At 45.9% G+C, this 13,584-nt stretch overlaps 1 protein-coding gene across 1 annotated transcript in view; it reads right to left on the reverse strand.

Annotated features, from left to right (window-relative positions):
• The window catches only part of adamts17 (ADAM metallopeptidase with thrombospondin type 1 motif, 17), a 547,852-nt gene that overhangs the window by 199,812 nt on the left and 334,456 nt on the right, over positions 1-13,584 (reverse strand). The window contains exon 13 of the mRNA XM_067971641.1: positions 3,130-3,296. Coding sequence (XP_067827742.1) covers positions 3,130-3,296 — 167 coding nt within the window. The remainder of the gene's footprint in view (positions 1-3,129; positions 3,297-13,584) is intronic.

Consider the following 13,584-nt stretch of genomic DNA (forward strand, 5'->3'; position numbering starts at 1 on the left):
ATGTCCCTAATGTTTCTGTCTCTGTCACCTTGCCTACTACATTCTTGCTATCAGATTATATTTACTCATACTTAATCCTGTGCTAACGTTTAGTCCCTGGTCAGGACCAAAGCTGAATTTTACATAGGATGACATCGAATTTTACAGCACAGGAACAGGCCATTCGGCCCAATAGGCCTATGCCGGTTATTCTGTTTCACGATTCAATTTCCGTTGGCTAATGCGGTTGATTGTGAGGGTAATTTTTACCTTGCCAGCCAGGTGGTAAACTGGTGCTGTGGATCGACCTCCTGTTCTAGAAATTGCCTGACTTTCATTTCTACTGATTTCACCAAGTGAAAATCCCCCTGCCCCACCCACCCCGTGTCAAGTGAAACTTCATTTAGGCGAGTTTTTCGAAAGGAACGACTTGGCAAGCGACCGATCACCTTGAAGACATTTCCCAGTCCTGTACAGACTGTGCTGGTCCTGGCTCAGGTCCCTGTGCTTCCACATTGGCAGTTCTCGCACTCTTTTCCAATTGAGTGAGAAACAGTCCCAGACTTTCTTTCCCAGCTCGTGAAAAGTTTACAATTAACAAGATTTTTTTTTTTCTCTGACGTCTGACTTTTGATATTTCAGTTGAAAAGTAAGGTCAGGAAAAAAAACATGGACTTTTCATCATGACTTGCACATCGCAGATCTGTTTTGTTCGCACACATGTGTGTTAGGATTTTCAAAAAAAAATGGAGTGTTGAAACCAGTCAGCTTGGATCGAAGTGAAACTTGAAGAGGAAGTTAAACAAACAGGACAAAATCTCCTGGGCAGCTTGGCTCAGTCCTCACTGTTTCCTATTGCTCAGTGCTCGTACAGTTTTTGCAGTATTTCTTTAGTGCTAGTAATATCAGCACTGCTCTATAACCCTGACCACACACAGCACATGTTCCATGCCGATGAACACAGAGAATCAGCTCCACTACAGACAGACCAGAGCCTCAAGGGCCAATTTTAACTCCAGGCAATCCCGTGCGAGAGTCTTCGTCGTAAGCACGGCTGAATCTAACCGCCAGGCATCATTTGAATGCCGCCGGTCAGCTTTTCGCTCGTTTCGGCAGAAAGTGGCAGCTGGCCGATTTGGGTGGGCGAAGACTGGGCAGCTTGGAGGCCAGCCGCTGGCACCGAGAGAAGGCTGCCAGCAGCAAGGTAAGTGTGGGAGAGGTGGAGTGCTGCCAGGGTCTCATGGCCAAGGAGGGTAGGAATCCAGGGCAGCAAAGGCCCAGACAGTCCGTGTGGAGCCTGTAGGAGCACTCCTACTCCTTCTGGCCCCAATAAGGAAAGTTTTTTTTTAAAACTTACCTTAACGGACTCGCTGGATTCCCACAGCTTTACCGGAATGCGAGCCTCATCCACCGCCAAAAACCAGCGGCGTTAAACTGGGGAATCGGTGGGCAGGAAATGGAGCCGCTCCATTTTAGTTGCAACCCCGCTCCTTTCTCGCCAATCGGCGAAGAGTTAAAATTCCCCTGGGATTAGGGTACAGTTCCCTCTCCTCTCGGGTAAAGGGGTTGAGTTACTGAGTGAGAGAGAGGGAGAGAGTGATTGTATCAGGAAGAGTGAGTGAGAGCGCAAAATGAGTAAGGGAGTGAGAGCATGTGAGTGAATGAGTGAGAGACTGAATGAGTGAGAGAGTGAGGGGAAATGTGATTAAGTAGCTGATCGAGTAAAAGACTGAGTGAGAAAATGAGAGGTTGAGAGACTGAGTGAGAGTAAGTGTGAGAGTAAATGAGAGGGTGAGTTACTGAGTGAGAGTGAGTGAGTGATGAGACAGTTTGAGTGAATAAGAGTGTTGGTGAGAGAGTGAGTGAATCAGTGAAAGAGTGTGAGTCAGTGAGTGAGTGAATGCGAGTGTGTCAATCAGTAAGTGATAATACGAGTCGTAATCCAGAGGACATACTGAGGCCTGTAGTGGGCTCCGACCTCAGCGTCGCCTTCTCACCCACCCCACGCACCCTCCCACAGTCATGGCTGAGGTGGGAGAAGGAGAAGATGTAAATGCCACTCGTCTACTCAGATTATACCAGACTTCGCTGACGTTAAAGCACGAAAAGCTGGTTTCTGAGTTATCATAAGGCTCAGATACTGAAATAACCTTTCATGGCCGTTACAATCACTCAATGTCATTCACTCGTGTTATCAATCGCTTATCATTTTGTCAATTACTCTTATATTACCTACTGCAAACATGCCTTTTCACAATCGTACGGATGTGAATTTGACACCAGATTAAGTCGGTAGTATTCAGTATCATTGTCTAATAAAATGTGGGGGCCCCCAGCCGAACACTTACATGGGGGCCCCCACAAGCAAACACCGTCCATGGTGGGGTTCCTGTGAGCGATTTTAGCATCAGTGGGTGGGGGGATGGCTGGAAGCATCGTTCATTATACTTGGTCTCGGTGTCAGGTATCGTTATGCCATGTCATGTTACGCTCAAGCACCACCTACAGGTAAAATACCTTTGGAATGTTGCGACCATGCACCAATTTTAATATATAACAGGTACGTATATTGTACAATTGGCAGTGGATAACTAGTGCCAGTTTGGCTCAGTATTATCTCTGACCCAGAAGGTTGTGGGTTCAAGCCCCTCTCCAGGACTTAAGCACACCATCTAGGCTGACACTTCAGTGCAGTACTGAGGGATAAGACATTAATATGAGAACTAGTCTGCCTGTTCAAGTAGATATAAAAGATCCCATAGAACTATTCAAAAAGGGAGAGAGGAGTTTTCCCAGTAATCTGACCAACATTTATCCCTCAAACAAAACCACCAAAATAGATGATCTGGTCATTTGTCTCAGGACTAAATGTAGGACCTTGCTGTGCACAAATTAGCTGCTGCGTTTGTCTAGAAAACAACAGCGACTGTACCTCTAAAGTACATCAGTGGCTGTGAACTGGGTTGGGACATAACGAGAAGGGGCTACGGTGCAATTTAATGCAAGTCTTTGCTTTAGCAGTTTACAGAGAGAAGTAAGTGAAAAGAAAAACAGAACAGCCTTTTTAAAAAAAATTCTGCAATTTGTCAATAGTGTTTCAGCCTTGAAATGGTCCTTATCCCACGAACAAACAATTTCACATGTGCTCACCGTCATTGAGAACTGCAGTCCAGTGTTTTTTCTTCTTATGACCTTGTCTGTCTTGGGACTGGCACTGTTGATCTCTGAAACTGGGCAATCCCTTGGTACAGGGCAAATTCTCACACACCTTGTGCTCCACACTACCTCCCTGGCAGTTCGTTCCTCCTGGCCCAGGACTGGTGAGTACAAGGTACAAAGCATCACCAAACTGGTTATTAGCTAGAGACACATCAATTATCTTGTACTGTTCTCCCACCTTCACCCTTGCTGTCAAGCTCCTGCTCCCTTTATGTCAAAACAGCCGTTACACATTTTAAAACCAAGTGTGTGAACAGAAGAACCTGGTTTTAAAACTTCTCAATTACTCCCTAACAATTAATAAATAATATTTCTCTTAAATTCTTATCTGGTTTACCTATTGGTATTCTGCGTGATTTAAGGAACTTCAAGCTATGACCTTATAAAATGCAAATTTGTAAAATAAGATTTAACAAGATTAAAGTAGTCATGATGTGGAGATGCCGGTGATGGACTGGGGTTGACAATTGTAAACAATTTTACAACACCAAGTTATAGTCCAGCAATTTTATTTTAAATTCACAAGCTTTCGGAGGCTTCCTCCTTCGTCAGGTGAACATCGTTCACCTGACGAAGGAGGAAGCTTCCGAAAGCTTGTGAATTTAAAATAAAATTGCTGGACTATAACTTGGTGTTGTAAAATTGTTTACAAAGATTAAAGTAAGCAGAGTTGGCCATTTTCTGGATATGGACTGGCAGCAGGGACCTTGACTGTTACGTGTACTTGGAAAATGACCCCTGAAGTGTGAGGAGCACACAGCACAGAGCTTCCCTTATTGAGAAGAATACCTTCGACTGAGGTTTTGGTTATGAGGAAACTACAGAAACTGGAGCTCTTTATTAAACGAGAGAGGGTTAAGTGGGGATCTGATAGAGGTGTTCAAAATTCAGACTGTTTTAATAAGGAATGCAAGGAAAAAATATTCCACTTGTCAATGAGTCGGTAACTAGACGGCATACATTTAAAATCATCATCAAAACAATGAAGGGAGAGGTTAGAAGAATGTTTTTGCACAAAGCGTTATTTTATTAGGGCATGGAATGCTGTACCAGAATCAGCAGGGGAAGCAGAATCTAGAATCGTTTTTAAAAGGGAAGTGGATAAATATTTGAAAAAGAAAAACTTAAAAGGATACAAGGAAAGGGCAAAGAAATGGGATAAAATGGATAGTTCTTTCAGAGAGCCGGCACAGGTGCAATGGAACAAATGGCTTCCTGTTGATTCCAATTAACTGAAAACATTGATCTCAATATTTTCCTGCATTTGAGTAAAACCACAGCTAAAGAGCTTGAGGGGTTTTAAACACACATATTAATTCTTGACGTCTTGGCTTTTTGACTTAGTTCAGTTCTTTGGAGCCATTTATATGTAGGGCTGTTCATAGGGTTCACAAACTGAAATATTTCACTAAATTTGGTTAAATCCAAACAAACCAGCAATAACTCCAGCACAATCTGTAACCTCATGGCCCGGCATATTCCTCACTCTACCATTACCAACAAGCCAGGGGATCAACCCTGGTTCAATGAGGAGTGTAGAAGAGCATGCCAGGAACAGCATCAGGCGTACCTAGAAATGAGGTGCCAACCTGGTGAAGCTACAACTCAGGACTACATGCATGCTAAACAGCAGAAGCAACACGCTATAGACAGAGCTAAGAGATTCCACAACCAACAGATCAGATCAAAGCTCTGCAGTCCTGCCACATCCAGTCGTGCATGGTGGTGGACAATTAAACAACTAACGGGAGGAAGAGGCTCTGTAAACATCCCCATCCTCAATGATGGCAGAGTCCAGCACGTGAGTGCAAAAGACAAGGCTGAAGCGTTTGCAACCATCTTCAGCCAGAAGTGCCGAGTGGATGATCCATCTCGGCCTCCTCCTGATATCCCCACCATCACAGAAGCCAGTCTTCAGCCAATTCGGTTCATTCCATGTGATATCAAGAAACGGCTGAGTGCACTGGATACAGCAAAGGCGATGGGCCCAACAACATCCTGGCTGTAGTGCTGAAGTCTTGTGCTCCAGAACGAGCTGTGCCTCGAGCCAAACTGTTCCAGTACAGCTACAACACTGGCATCTACCCGACAATGTGGGAAATTGCCCAGGTATGTCCTGTCCACAAAAAGCAGGACAAATCCAATCCGGCCAATTACCGCCCCATCAGTCTACTCTCAATCATCAGCAAAGTGATGGAAGGTGCCCAAACATCTTCAGCTGCTTCATCAATGACATTCCCTCCAAACAAAAGGTCAGAAATGGGGATGTTCGCTGATGACTGCACAGTGTTCAGTTCCATTCGCAACCCCTCAGATAATGAAGCAGTCCGAGCCCGCATGCAGCAAGACCTGGACAACATCCAGCTTGGGCTGATAAGTAGAAAGTGACATTCGCGCCAGACAAGTGCCAGGCAATGACCATCTCCAACAAGAGAGAGTCTAACCACCTCCCCTTCACATTCAACGGCATTACCATCACCGAATCCCCCACCATCAACATCCTGGGGGTCACCATTGACCAGAAACTTAACTGGACCAGCCATATAAATAATGTGGCTACAAGAGCAGGTCAGAGGCTGGGTATTCTGTGGTGAGTGACTCATCTCCTGACTCCCCGAAGCCTTTCCACCATCTACAAGGCACAAGTCAGGAGTGTGATGGAATACTCTCCACTTGCTTGGATGAGTGCAGCTCCAACAACACTCAAGAAGCTCGGCACCATCCAGGACAAAGCAGCCCGCTTGATTGGCACCCCATCCACCACCCTAAACATTCACTCCTTTCACCACGAGCGCACAGTGGCTGCAGTGTGTACCATCCACAGGATGCACTGCAGCAACTCGCCAAGGCTTCTTCGACAGCACCTCCCAAACCCGCGACCTCTACCACCTAGAAGGACAAGAGCAGCAGATACATGGGAACAGCACCACCTGCACGTTCCCCTCCAAGTCACACACCATCCAGACGTGGAAATATATCGTCATTCCTTCATCGTTGCTGGGTCAAAATCCTGGAACTCCCTTCCGAACAGCACTGTGGGAGAACCTTCACGACACGGACTGCAGTGGTTCAAGAAGGCGGCTCACCACCACCTTCTCAAGGGCAATTAGGGATGGGTAATAAATGACGGCCTACCCAGCGACGCCCACATCCCTGCTTTTTAAACTCTCAGCTGTAGACAATATATATTGAAGGCAACTTGGAAATTTTAGTGAAATGAAGAACCGATTTCAAAGCAGGTGGATGTGAATACCTTCTGAACGAATATTAAAAAAAGCTTAAATAGCACAGAAAGAATGGACAGTTGGTTAATATAATAAAATAAAGCCTTGTTTATTATTTATATTATGCCACTGGGCATCTGCAACACATTTACTGAACACTGCAGCCTGTGAAATTTAAAAAGTAACCTATAAACACCTAAGGTAAAACATTGCTAGATCAACTTTATCTCTCCCTTAGTTCTCTTTTTCTTTATTCGTTCATGGGATGTGGGCGTCACTAGCAAGGCCAGCATTTATTGCCCATCCCTAATTGCCCTCGAGAAGGTGGTGGTGAGCCGCCTTCTTGAACTGCTGCAGTCCGTGTGGTGACAGTTCTCCCACAGTGCTGTTAGGAAGGGAGTTCCAGGATTTTGACCCAGCGACGATGAAGGAACGGCGATATATTTCCAAGTCGGGATGGTGTGTGACTTGGAGGGGAACGTACAGGTGATGTTGTTCCCATGTGCCTGCTGCTCTTGTCCTTCTAGGTGGTAGAGGTTGTGGGTTTGGAAGGTGCTGTTGAAGAAGCCTTGGCGAGTTACTGCAGTGCATCCTGTGGATGGTACACACTGCAGCCACTATGCGCCGGTGGTGAAGGGAGTGAATGTTTAGGGTGGTGGATGGGGTGCCAATCAAGCGGGCTGCTTTGTCCTGGATGGTGTCGAGCTTCTTGAGTGATGTTGGAGCTGCATTCATCCAGGCAAGTGGAGAGTATTCCATCACACTCCTGACTTGTGCCTTGTAGATGGTGCAAAGGCTTTGGGGAGTCAGGAGATGAGTCACTCGCCGCAGAATACCCAGCCTCTGACCTGCTCTTGTAGCCACAGTATTTAAATGGCTGGTCCAATTAAGTTTCTGGTCAATGGTGACCCCCAGGATGTTGATGGTGGGGGATTCGGCGATGGTAATGCCGTTGAATGTCAAGGGGAGGTGGTTAGACTCTCTCTTGTTGGAGATGGTCATTGCCTGGCACTTATCTGAAGCAAATGTTACTCTTAACGCAGGAGCCCTGAAAATGGGACATGGTGCTGAAGTTCTAGCTTCTACATCCTGGATCTAATACAGTTTGTGTTGTAGAGGGCGGTACACAGGTCTTGATGTGATCCAACATTTACACAGCGAGTGAAGGCAACCACATAATGTATTGATGCTGAAGTCACTCAGTATTGTGTCTAGTTGGATCAATGAGGTGTATTAACGTGTGTTGTCACACCTGGACCTGTACAGCAGTCTATTTAGCTGCTAGCTGAGTGTCAGTTCGGATCAGTGGTAGTACTCTCCCCTTTGACACAAAAGTTGTGGGTTCAAGCCCTACTCCAAAACATGGTCACATCATCTCGACCCACTCTTTAGTGCAGTACTGATGGAGTGCCGCAGTGTCAGTGATGCGGTCATTTAGACGTAGAAGATTTATCTGAAGAAGAACAGGGAATTCTCCCGGTGTCCTGGACATTTGTCTCTCAATCAACATCAATAAAAACAGATTGACTGGTCATGTGTGTCATTGCTGTTTGTGGGACCTTGCCGTTTGCAAATTGCAAAACAAAAGTGACTAAGCTTCAAATAGTAATTTATTGCCTGTGAAGTGCATTGGTATGTCCCGAGGATGTGAAAGCTGCTATAGGGTGTCATTAGCCAGCGTTGCAGAGGGTAGCCTTGGTCTCCAAGGAGCCATTCTTCAAGTCTGCCTTGTTCTTCAAACAACTAGACACGGGGAATCAGACAGTTACTTGTAACTGGTCACTAGCTATCTGGACATTTTTTTTTATTCGTGCATGGGATGTGGGCGTCGCTGGCGAGGCCGGCATTTATTGCCCATCCCTAATTGCCCTTGAGAAGGTGTTGGTGAACCGCCTTCTTGAACCGCTGCAGTCCGTGTGGTGAAGGTTCTCCCACAGTGCTGTTAGAAAGGGAGTTCCAGGATTTTGACCCAGCGACGATGAAGGAACAGCGATATATTTCCAAGTCGGGATGGTGTGTGACTTGGACGGGAACGTGCAGGTGGTGTTGTTCCCGTGTACCTGCTGCTCTTGTCCTTCTAGGTGGTAGAGGTCGTGGGTTTGGGAGGTGCAGTCGAAGAAGCCTTGGCGAGTTGCTGCAGTGCATCCTGTGGATGGTACACACTGCAGCCACTGTGCACCGGTGGTGAAGGGAGTGAATGTTTAGGGTGGTGGATGGGGTGCCAATCAAGCGGACTGCTTTGTCCTGGATGGTGTCGAGCTTCTTGAGTGTTGTTGGAGCTGCACTCATCCAGGCAAGTGGAGAGTATTCCATCACACTCCTGACTTGTGCCTTGTCGATGGTGGAAAGGCTTTGGGGAGTCAGGAGGTGAGTCACTCGCCGCAGAATACCCAGCCTCTGGCCTGCTCTTGTAGCCACAGTATTTATATGGCTGGTCCAGTTAAGTTTCTGGTCAATGGTGACCCCCAGGATGTTGATGGTGGGGGATTCGGCGATGGTAATGTCGTTGAATGTCAAGGGGAGGTGGTCAGACCCTCTCTTGTTAGAGATGGTCATTGCCTGGCACTTGTCTGGCGCGAATGTTACTTGCCACTTATCAGCCCAAGCCTGGATGTTGTCCAGGTCTTGCTGCATGCGGGCTCGGACTGCTTCATTATTTGACGGGTTGCGAATGGAACTGAACACTGTGCAATCATCAGCGAACATCCCCATTTCTGACTTTATGATGGAGGGAATGTCATTGATGAAGCAGCTGAAGATGGTTGGGCCTAGGACACTGCCCTGAGGAACTCCTGCAGCAATGTCCTGGGGCTGAGATGATTGGCCTCCAACAACCACTACCATCTTCCTTTGTGCTAGGTATGACTCTAGCCACTGGAGAGTTTTACCCCTGATTCCCATTGACTTCAATTTTACAAGGGCTCTTTGGTGCCACACTTGGTCAAATGCTGCCTTGATGTCAAGGCAAGTCACTCTCACCTCACCTCTGGAATTCAGCTCTTTTGTCCATGTTTGGACCAAGGCTGTAATGAGGTCTGGAGCCGAGTGGTCCTGGTGGAACCCAAACTGAACATCGGTGAGCAGGTTATTGGTGAGTAAGTGCCGCTTGATAGCACTGTCGACAACATCTTCCATCACTTTGCTGATGACATTGTGACTACAGGAATCCTGCAACATGGAAGAATTTCAGTGCCCTCTCCCTCTGCTGTTGCTTTCCCATTGGGGAACTGGTACAAATGTTTTCCCTGGTGAACAGAGCATCAGTGACTTGGCTTGATACGTCTGCACACTGCATTTTGACTGATGTTGCATATGTCCCCTGCAGTAGTTTGGAAGGAATCGGAAACATAAAGGCTCAGACCAGCGGTTACCTTGGCTACCACCATGTGGTGCTGTGCCTGTGGGGGTGGTTGTCTGCAGGTTACCTTGTAGCTGATGGCAAACTCTGTCATTGTCACCCTGATGCTCCTGAGCCTATAAAGGACGTTCTCCTCTGATAGTCACGCACCTCAAATTTCATATTCATAAAATAGCAACAAATCACAACTGAACAGATAGAGAATTATCAGAATAGTGAAAACTACCAATAAAATGAGATGGAGAGCCAAAGAAATCTCTCCAAATATTTTTGAAAATCCTTCAGTAAAAAACTGAGATAAGAAACTTAGCACTAGAAATAAGAATTGCAGTACAATAAATAGAACAAAATGACAAATTTCCAAGAAATTGTATTAAACTTACCTATACAATAACACCTTCTGCAGAAATGCCTCCAACATGATTTGCCTATGTGTCACACTTGCCTATGTGAGAGGCTTGGGCTGAGCCTTGAGTTCCAGAACTATCATTGTCACCTGGCAAGACTCAGCAAGGTCGAGTTTCCAGCATGCATCTGCAATTTCCAGAATATCTTTAATGACTAATAGCAAGACTGGCCATTCACAGAGCATGCAAGGACTTGCTGTTTACAGGCCTGTGTGTCAATGGAAAATTATTGCAGATGAAAACCCCCAAGGAAACCAATTTTTGCAAGCAATGACAGTGACCAGAACTGGATTTTTTTTGTATGAAACATCAACAACAAAGTAAAACACAAACTCATCAACTTTTCTTGAGGTAAGCTGAAAAGCAAAAATGCTGGATAGATACACACGCACTGATCTCCAGCAGTCAGCAAATACAGCAAGAGAGCTGAACAAATCCAAGGAGAAAACCAAGAAATGGGGAAGGACTTGGGCAGGAATAACTCGGAACAGGTGTTTATATATTTTGTAAATTATTTTAAACATCTAAACCAACTGCATTTCTTTTATTTATACTTATCTCAGAGCTTGAACAAACAGATAACAAAATGATTCATATCAACAGTAGTAAGTTTTGGAAGAACTGTATTTAAGTTTGGAGAGAGATTCTGAATAAAAGTCCCAAAGTACGTCACAGCCAATTAATTACTTTTGAAGTGGAGACGCTGTTATTTAGGGGAATGCAGCAGCCAATTCACACACAGTGGGGTTGCACAAACTGCAAGCGAATAAATGTCAAGTGAATTCAGTTTTGGTGGTGTTGGTTGAAAGGTGAATGTTGACCAGGACATTACTATTCTTTATAATATGCAATGGGATCTTTTATGTCAGCCTGAAATGGCAGACAGGGTTGTGAGTTAACATCTCATCTAAAATGTGGCACCTCCGACAATGCAATACTGCACTGAAGTCTCAGCCTATAATGGGGTTTGAATCATTTGTGAATATGCCCCTTCAGGTCCCTCTGCTCTTGCACCCCCCTCAAAATAGTACCATTTAGATAATACTGCCTCTCCTTGTTGTTCCTCCCAAAGTGCACCACTTCACACTTATCCACATTAAACTGCATCTGCCATGTGTCTGCCCATTTCACCAGTACGTCCATGTCTTCCTGAAGTCTGCTACTATCCTCCTTACTATTTACTACGTTGCCAAGTTTCTTATCATCCGCAAACTTCAAAGTTGTACTCCCTTTACCCAAGTCCAGGTCATTTATATGTAACAAGAAAAGTAACGGCCCTAATACCGACCCCTGGGGGATCCCACTGCATACTTCTCTCCAGTCAGAAAATCATCCATTCACCACTACTCACTGCCTCCTATCCCTTAGCTACTTACGTACCCAAGTTACCACCGTCCCTTTTGTCCCATGTGCTTCTATTTTCTGAATAAGTCTGTTATGTGGTACTTTATCAAATGGGTCATTTTCAGGTTGGCAGGCTATAACTAGTGGGGTGCCGTAAGGATTGGTGCTTGGGCCTCAGCTATTTACAATCTATATTAATGACTTAGATGAAGGGACCAAGTGTAATGTATCCAAGTTTGCTGACGATACAAAGCTCGGTGGAGAAGTAAGCTGTGAGAAGGACACAAAGAGTCTGCAAAAGGATATAGACAGGTTAAGTGAGTGGGCAAGAAGGTGGCAGATGGAGTATAATGTGGGGAAATGTGAGGTTATTCACTTTGGTATGAAGAATAGAAAAACAGAACATTTTTAAAATGGTGAGAAACTATTAAATGTTGGTGTTCAGAGAGATTTGGGTGTCCTCGTATAAGAAACACAAAAATGCAGGTACAGCAAGCAATTAGGAAGGCAAATGGCATGTTGGCCTTTATTTCAAGGGAGTTGTAGTACAAGAGTAAGGGAGTCTTACTACAATTTTACAGTTGTACAATTTGTACAGTTTTGGTCTCCTTATCTAAGGAAGGATATACTTGCCTTAGAGGCGGTGCAACAAAGGTTCACTTGATTAACTCCTGGGGTGAGAGGGTTGTCCTATGAGGAGAGATTGAGAATGGGCCTATACTCTCTGGAGTTTAGAAGAATGAGAGGGATTTAATTGAAACATATAAGATTCTGAGTGGTCTTGACAGGGTAGATACTAAAAAGTTGTTTCCCCTGGCTGGAGAGTTTAGAACTAAAGGGCATTGTCGCAGGATAGGGGGTCGGTCATTTAAGACTGAGAAGAGGAGGAATTTCTTCACTCAGAGGGTTGTGAATCTTTGGAATTCCCTACCCCAGAGGGATGTGGATGCTGAATCGTTGAGTGTATTCAAGGTTGAGAGAAATAGATTTTTGACCCTAGGGGAGTCAAGGGATATGGAGATCGGGCAGGAAAGTGGAGTTGAGGTCAAAGATCAGCCATGATCTTATTGAATTGCAGAGCAGGCATGAGGGGCCGAATGCCCTACACCTGCTCCTATTTCTTATGCCTTTTGAAAGTCCATATATACAACATCTACTGCGCTACCTTCATCAACCCTCTCTGTTACTTCATCAAAGAACTCAATCAGGTTAGTCAGGCACGATTTGCCATGATCTGGGCTTGTGGCCTTGGCAGCGAGTGGCACCTGACCACTATTAAGGAATGGCTCTGAATCCTGGGTTGCATTCCATATGACTGCACGCAGAAGGTCTTCACACACCCTACTCTGTTCTGCAAGGGGAAATGGCCCAGAAACAAAGATAAGGAAGTACTACCTCAAAACCTCAAAGGTCCTGCTGCAAACCATCAGTCGGCCATCTCATAACACTCTGCCACTGTAGGAGAAGTAAGAGGCCAATTTTGAAAGGGCACATTGATAGGTCTTAAACAGTGGTTACTGACACTATAGGACTCGATATTACCAGGGCTGCGGGTTGGCGGCAGGGGGGCGACTGGGCGCGTGGGTAACGCGCCCGGTGAAATCAGTCTGCCCCGTGCGCGATCGCAGCCTAATTGGATCCACTTACCTGTTGTTCTGGGTTCCCCGCTGCTGATCTGCGCGTTGGGCGGGCTGCGCATGCGCAGTAAGGTCTGTCAGCTGGAGGAGCTCTATTTAAAGGGGCAGTCCTCCACTGACTGATGCTGCAACAAATAGCAAAAATTACAGCATGGAGCAGCCCAGGGGGAAGGCTGCTCCCAGGTTTAATGATGCCTCACTCCAGGTATCATTAGATGGGGTGAGTAGGAGGAGGGGGAGGACAGAGATCTGCTCCCCCGCAGGCGGGAGGAAGTGGCCTGCCTCTGCCACCAAGAAGGCCTGGCTCGAGGTGGCAGAGGAGGTCACCTGCACCACCAACATATTGCCCACCTGCATACAGTGCAGGAGGCTCTGCAATGACCTCAGTAGGTCAGCCAAAGTGAGTACACTTACTC

The sequence above is a fragment of the Heptranchias perlo genome, chromosome 34, assembly GCF_035084215.1.
Source record: "Heptranchias perlo isolate sHepPer1 chromosome 34, sHepPer1.hap1, whole genome shotgun sequence".
Classification (NCBI taxonomy): Eukaryota; Metazoa; Chordata; class Chondrichthyes; order Hexanchiformes; family Hexanchidae; genus Heptranchias; species Heptranchias perlo.